The sequence below is a fragment of the Nyctibius grandis genome, chromosome 15 (assembly GCF_013368605.1).
Source record: "Nyctibius grandis isolate bNycGra1 chromosome 15, bNycGra1.pri, whole genome shotgun sequence".
NCBI classification, from domain to species: Eukaryota; Metazoa; Chordata; class Aves; order Nyctibiiformes; family Nyctibiidae; genus Nyctibius; species Nyctibius grandis.
The window spans coordinates 2249765-2257275 of record NC_090672.1 but is presented as its reverse complement, the minus strand read 5'-3'; the positions used below and the strand labels follow the sequence as shown (position 1 = coordinate 2257275).

Genomic DNA, 7511 nt, shown 5'->3' with positions numbered 1-7511 from the left:
GGGTGCTCTTCGGCTGGACCGCCACCTCCGGCGGGCCCCGCTGAGGGGAGCGTGAGGCCACCCCGCGCCCCCCCGCACGGCGCCGCCGCCGCCGCTGGGCCCCGCCGGGAGAGCAGCGCCCGCTTCCAGCGCCCGGGGACGCGTTTCCCCGTTATCTCTCACGTCGGTGGAAGCCGCCCCGCGGGGTCGGCGCCTGAAAAACCCTTTATCGACCCAAAATACAGGGACGTGGGCGGGGGGGGGGGGGAGTGTGAGTGGGTGAGGGGGAAGCGCGCGCCCGCCCCGCGCTGCAGCACCGCGCGCACCGCCCGCTGCAGCGGCGGGCACGCGCCGCGCCCCCCGCCGGGCGTGCTGCAGCGCGGGGCGGGGCCCGCCCCGACAGGCGTGGCGGGCGCCCAGTGAGAGGAGCGCTGTGGGCCGACGGGAGGGCGGAGCCCGCCAATGAGCGCTGAGGGGCGGGGCGAAGCGGGGGGGAGGGGTTTGGAGGGTAGCGTGTGGAGGTTGCTATGGCTGTGGCTGGAGAGCGGCCGCGCCGCGGGCCAATAGGCGAGCGCGCGGTGGCGGACGGACGTGGCCACCGCCCAATGGGAGGGCGGCGGCCGGCGCCGCGGGGGCGGGTCCGGCGGCGGCGGCGAGCTGGGGGCGGAGGGCTCGGTGTGGCGCTAAAGGAGCGCGGCGGGCGGGGGGCGGAGCGGCGCGAGTGCTGAGGAGCCGGGCGGGCGGCGCGAGCTCCGGGGCACGGCGGCGGCCGGGCGCTACGCAGGTGAGGCGGCGGGGCCCGGCGGCCCCCGGCTCCCCGGGGCGCGCTGGGCTGGGGGGGGCTCGCCGGGGGCGCGCGGCCGGGCCCGCCCGCCGTGGGGGTGGGGTGGGGCGGGGGCGGTGGGTCCGGCACACAAAGACCCCCTTGTGTGGGCCGCGCCGCCCGTCCCGCCCGCCCGCGCCGCCGCATCCCCCCCGGTCCCGCACCGCGCCCCCCTCCGCCGCATCGCCGCCGCTCCCGGCTGCATCGGTGAGGGGAAGGTGGCCATTTTCTCCCTTTCCCGCAGCCTCTGCGCGGGCGGGGCGGTGGCTGGGCGGGGGGCGCGGGGCTGGGGCCGGGCTGCGCCGGGGAGGGGGCCGCTGCCGGGCCCCGCCGGGCCGAGCGGCCCCGGCCGCCTCTTTTGTCCTTCCGGGCGGCGGCGGGGCCTGCGGGCCTGCGAGGGGGGCACGGCAGCCGCTCCCGCAGCAGGACGGCGGCGAGCATCAGCCCTCGGCGCCCGGGGACGGTGCGGCTTCTGCGGCTCCTCGGGTGCCCCCGTCCTTGAAAACGCCCGGGCTGCACGGAGGGATGCCGCTCCCCGTCTCCGCGGTGCTCCCCACACCCCCCTTTTGTTTAGAGGAGCAGAACGTGTGTAGGGCTTTTCTTTTCACTACTCGTCTTTTGGGAGTGCTGGATTCCTGCATGATAGATGTGCTCATTTGTGTATTTCATTTGAATGCCATTGTTAACAGGGGAGCCCTGGGTAGCGTAAGCTGCAACTTGCTTTGCTTCTGCAGAGGGTCTTTTGTGATGGGCTGTGTGGAATGAAAAGCCAAAGTGGAAAAATGACCCTGAAACTCCCTGTGATACCCTGATGTTAAGTGTATTCCTCAGGAGCTGGTATAAAGTCAGTCCATTCATTTATTTCAGTCTCCAGCCTTTAATTCTGCTGGGGAACAATACCGATTAATTTTGTTGTACAAATTTTATCTGACCTCTAGGTTTCACTGCATCTTGGTGTGGAAAGCTGACACTGAGCTTATCATAAATGCGTTTGGCTCTGTCATAGCTGGCCAGGGAGCTTCAGAGACTTGACATCGCGATGCATTTGCACGCGAGGGTGGCAATGGTGTTTCAGGTCTTTGTTGGAACTTCAGCTGTAGTCTAGCACAGTGGAGACAGCGTTCTGAATTGGGGTTGGATATTAAATTTCTGGGCTTCTTGAGCCACATGTAGCATTCCTTGACTAATATCTTCATTTTCCTGGCTGAGGAGTCCAGTTTAAGGTGTCCCCTCAATGATTCCCTCTTTCTTCATTGAATTTCTCCCTCAGAGGCTCTTCTAAAATGCTTTAAATGTTGAGTCATCACCTCTTGATTTGAATTAAGCTGTCCCTAGTAAACGGTCTGCTCCTCAAACCTCCGAAGGGTTCAATGACTTCATGCTTGCTTTAGAATAAAGGTGGACAATGTAACAAATGTCCATGCCGTAGATGGAGACACAATTATTGTGTTTAATTACATGTTCTTCTGAGGATGGGTGTGTTGCAGAACTTCTTCCATCAGGGTGCATACCATAGTATGAAAGATGACAAACGCAGTTTGCGAAACCTTGCTTGCTTTTGAAGCTAACCTTTGGGTTACCTGCTGGAAGAGGCTACCATGAGCTAATGTAACATTCTTCAGCAGAAAAGATCTAGTGTGTGAAAAAAACAAGATACTTAATGACCTGAGTACTGGGTGTCAGGCTTGACCTTGTTGCTGCTCGGGCAGTTACAGATGAAGGTGCTGGCTCCAGGAATCCTGGATGTGATGGTGGTATTAACTAAAGATGCAGTGGCCTCTCTTAGATAGAGGCAAGTAGGTAAAATGAGCCTACAGGAGCTCTTGTCAGCAGTTTTTCTTTCCCCTTCAAATTACCCGTGAAGCTGTTGGAAAATCTAACATCAATCCTTGCTGCGTCTTGAGCCTCAAGGTAAACTTGAGATCTGGAGACATTTTTTTGGAGTATGGTCATGTCAGCACTCACGACTGCGAACAGAAGCAGGCTGTGGAAATGCAAAGTCTTATGTTTTCAGGGAGAATATGAGCAAGGTTTAGCTAGCTTAATGGCTTGCAGAATCCCAAGTGTCTCAAATTCTTGTCTGTAGTTGAAAATCTGCATTTTAAAACATATTCTTGCCGCCTTCTTACTGTAGTTAGCTGTCCACTGAACATTTTTTGTATTTTTATATCTATATTTTTTTACTGTTTAATTGAAGTTGAGTTTACTGGCAAGCTTTTGTTACATTTGCTCTTCTTCCTTATTTAAGCACAGAAGACAGATGTGTGTTTTTCCTGCCTGTAGCTCTCACATTTGTTGCGATGTCTCTCCCTAGTTGGTGCACAATTAGAACCAGTTTATACCGAGTTTCTTGTGCTGGGCCTGGGATTATGCTTCGCAGATCACTTTAGCTTTTGTATGGATGGCAGTTGGTTTATTCAGAGGGTTACTGTGTGAATAGGGGCTCTTAGTTGTATAGCAACTTCTTTAGACTATGGAAGAAATTAACGATGCTTCCTCATCAAGAGAAGATTCAGATACTAGTGAGCGATCATCTAATTGATGTGCCATAGCTCCATTCATTTAACTGATAAGAATATGATGTGTAACCTGCTCTTTGCTCTTTTTCTTCTCCAATTTACAGGGTAACTGATAGTGGACCCCTTCACTTCCTGCAATGGCACAGAGATCTGGACAGGAGGATCCGGAGAGATACCTCTTCGTGGATAGGGCTGTAATCTACAACCCTGCCACCCAGGCTGACTGGACTGCTAAAAAGTTGGTGTGGATTCCTTCAGAGCGCCATGGTTTTGAGGCAGCCAGCATCAAGGAGGAAAAAGGGGACGAAGTGTTGGTTGAACTGGCAGAGAATGGAAAGAAAGCATTAGTCAATAAAGATGATATTCAGAAGATGAATCCTCCCAAGTTCTCTAAAGTGGAAGACATGGCAGAATTAACCTGTTTAAATGAAGCCTCTGTGTTGCATAATTTAAAGGATCGTTATTACTCTGGGCTCATCTATGTAAGTACTAATTACTAGATTCATTGCGGGTGCTAATTCAGCTGAACTTACGTGATTCCCATTCCTTTACTTATCTGAAATGTAGGAAGCAGATCTTGGCTCTGATTTTGATAGCCTGCATACTTTGTGTCCCTAGCCTTTAGAGTAGTCCAGGGTCTTTTTCCATGCTGTGTACAGGTCAAGACCTCTGTTGTCATAAAACAAATAATAAAAAATTCTCCTATGGAAATAATTCTGCAAGCATCTTTCAAAAATAGAATGCTAAATGGCAACTCTGGGTGCTTAGCTCATGCCACTCGTTAGAGCGCTTGCCTCAGACGTGCTTAACTGATACAGTGAATAGTATCAAATAGCTTGGTTGAGCTGACGAGAGATTACAAAACCCAACTTTGCTGAATTACTGTTGTTTAATTGCTCATATGAATAAGCATATGTCTTGTTTTAACTTGCTGCGTATTAAAAATGATGATAAGAGGCTATGCTATTATTTAAAAGCTGAAGTTGGAGAGTGCTAGGAATGCAAAATGTCTTTTTGGAATCTAATATCAACTTAGTGGGCCAGGAAAGAATGTGTTCAAGTGCTTAAAATAAACCAATAAGATAAAGCGTTCTTTTTCAGTGGTTTTGAAGCGCTGATGGGAACATCTGGCTTATCACCATCTTTCTATAGAGTGGGAAATCACAGCGCCGTTGATGCCGCTTTTGACCCCGTTCCTTCCTTGAACAGTGTGAAATGACTGTCTGTGCCGTACAGTTAAGAGTAGCTCCTTGTCCCTTGGCAAACTGATTGCATTGTGACTTGTTGAGTCAGAGTATCATTAAGAGCTACAAGTAGACTTTCTATCTTAAAAGAAAGTGGAACATCTGCATAAATGCTTGGCTCATTTTAATAAACACTTGTTCTAAAGCTTAAATCCATCTTATTTAGTTCCGCTAGTTAGTTGGCTCATTTTGCCCTCCATCTAGATATTAATGGGGTACCTTTTTTGCTTGGCCCGTGGTAATATTTGGACTTATTAAAAATTATATGCAACTTCAACATATCCTTCATGTTTGTGCTGCTTTGTCAGCTTCCTGTGTGGGTGTTTGGTTTTTACCCTTCTAAGGCCTTCCACCAAGGCCCTTAGAGCAGAGCTCAGTGAAAAATACTTCTGGGATGCTTGCTGCAAGCTTATAAGTAAACTAAATGGATAATTAGTAAGGACTGCATTGAAAATTAAAAGTAAACAAGTTGATAGGTCAAAAGTTTTTGATATATGTATAAATTATAATGTTATAATGAAATATAATGTTATGAAATTCATTGCAACTATTATAGCTGTATTTCATTATGAAGGTCTTAAATGTCAAAGCAAGCTCTAGTCCAAGACTCCCTACAGTAAACATAGCCGTAAATCCTTCTGGAGGATGGCGTTGAGAACCTGTCACTCTTCTATACACACAGATGATACAGTGCTGGGTTACTTTGGATGACTGACAAATTAATAAACTCCCCTTTGTGAAAGGCTGGCTTATCATATACGTGGAGTTTCAGTGATATCCCATTGGTGACTTACCTTTTTTTTAACTTTCCCCTCTGCTTCCCAAAAAGGTGCTTTCTGTTTTCATTCTGTAATTGTTGAGGCCGACTCTAAAACTTGGGTCCTTGGCATTGAGATGCTGCAGTCACATAGGAGGATTACTGCATCAGTATATTACTAATGATCTCCCCCACCCCTGAGCTGGAAGAAGGTGGTTGGGATCAAGAAGCTAATGGATTTGTTGGCCTTAGCTGGACATCTGAGTTACAGGAACATGGCTGGAGAATGCTGCTGTTACCAAGAATAATGTTTCTCTGCAGCTGTGATAATGACCTTTTGTTGGAAATTAAAACTCGGCTTATTTTTTGGAGGGGGGAAAAAAAGCAGTTGTGAGTACTGTTAGAGGCTGAATGCTAGCAAAGATGAACAGGCCGTACAGAGAAACTTCATCAAGATCCTGAGCTCATGGGGATTTTAGTGCAGTTCTGGTAGGGATCTCTGTCAGGGATCCCTGAACTTCTTGGCTGTGGCAGTATCATTGCTGCTGCTGACTGCGCAGCCCAAAGCAGTTGCCATTGCCTGTGTAACCTGCTGATGTTCGCTTGATGTAAAGAGAAGAGCCAAAGTTAAGAGAGCTGATGAAGTCAGTTATGGTGGTTTGGCTATGACAAGAGTCAGTTAAAGTTATGTTTTGATTTCCAGATAGTATTCTCATAATAACCAAACTGAAATCTTATATTTTGATGTTGGTCTCGAGTAGCTGACATGGTGAATCTGTTTTGGTTTTATTTAATTCACAATAGGCAGCATGCAGCGTTGCCTTTCTAGGAAGTAGAAGAGGAAAGACTGTCAGCAGAAGTAGATACATGTTTCCTTTCAATCCCTAGAAAGGAAACAAACAAGCTGGGGGATTTGGTCAGTGGGTCTAGTCATTGGTCTATAATCTGCCTCTTCAAGATGACACTGCTGGAGGAACAGGGAGGGCTGACTAAAGCCAGCTAGTGCCAGTGGGCATGACCTGGGCACTAATGCTCATGTCATCAAGAAGAGTTTCATGTAACATCTAAGTAGGGATGGCGAAGAGTTTCTGGAACTTCTAGCATTTCTTATGTCTGCCAAGTGGCATGATCTTGGCCTCTCAGTTGCATTATTACTGAGAGGGACATGAACACAAATGTAGAATCTGGAAGACCAGTGGCTTGTAGAAGCATGATGTCCATGCTTGGTCGTGTCTTTATTTCTGCTCTGTTCATGAAAGGCAGTAGGACTTGTACAAGAACTGCTGGGAATAATGGTTGGAGTGTAAACTGTAGTGATCCCAGTTGTGCTTTGGAGCTGAAATAACTTTATTTCTTGCTTCACTTTTAACATCACCTATTCCATTTCTTGCCATAAGGTTTATTTTGAGTATAACTGAAGAATATATTAAAAAAATTCTTTCCTAGAGAAGCTGTACTATCTTTGTGAACTATTTTGGAGTATACTCTCTCTATATATGTATTTTCATGCCTGAGGATGGTGCAGATCTATCAAGACTTCTTGCACTTTTCTCCTTAACCCATCGATGACTTAAGCAGAGATCATCCCAGGGACTGAGATTCTGTAGGATCATGCTTATGTTTGAGGCTTGGTTTTCATCAAGTGCAAGTGTTGGTTCTGTGAAGTGCAGCCATCTGGGTCACCAAGGTCTATAGCCTGAGTGAGGAAACATCTTTATTTTTACAAGACCTGCATGTAAAATGCCACTGTGAAGGCTTCTAGAGATCAACCCTAGATTTTGGTTTCTGCTTATGTCAGCAAAATGTGATTCTGTGGGAGGGGAAAAGAAATAATCTTGGAATTTGACGATGAAATGAGGACATGCAATGGGAAGAGTGGATGTTAAGGGTCCATCAGCCTTGAACGCTGCTAAGTTCTCAAGACCACTGTTGCCTTAATGCTTTGTGGCAACCTGTGATAGGCAAGATTACTGCTCCAGTAATTCTCCTTATCACTGCTTCATGAGTTTTGGGGTTTCTCATGAACCAGCTTCCAAACTCTTCATAGTCCAACATGGTGTTTGAATGTAGGAAATCACCAACTTTGATTTTTAAACTGCTGTGCTGTAGAGGTTCGGGGCAGTTTTGTTCATGGCTCAGAGGTTTGTGGTGTCAGTTTGCTGTTGTGGGGTGTGTGTGAAGCCCCCCTG

General features: G+C 48.4%; 1 protein-coding gene across 1 annotated transcript in view; it reads left to right on the top strand.

Annotated features, from left to right (window-relative positions):
* The first annotated feature begins 683 nt into the window (after nucleotides 1-683).
* The window catches only part of MYH10 (myosin heavy chain 10), a 107157-nt gene continuing 100329 nt past the window's right edge, over nucleotides 684-7511 (top strand). The window contains exons 1-2 of the mRNA XM_068413506.1: nucleotides 684-763; nucleotides 3426-3803. Of these exons, the coding sequence (XP_068269607.1) occupies nucleotides 3459-3803 (345 nt within the window). The 5' untranslated portion in view covers nucleotides 684-763; nucleotides 3426-3458. The remainder of the gene's footprint in view (nucleotides 764-3425; nucleotides 3804-7511) is intronic.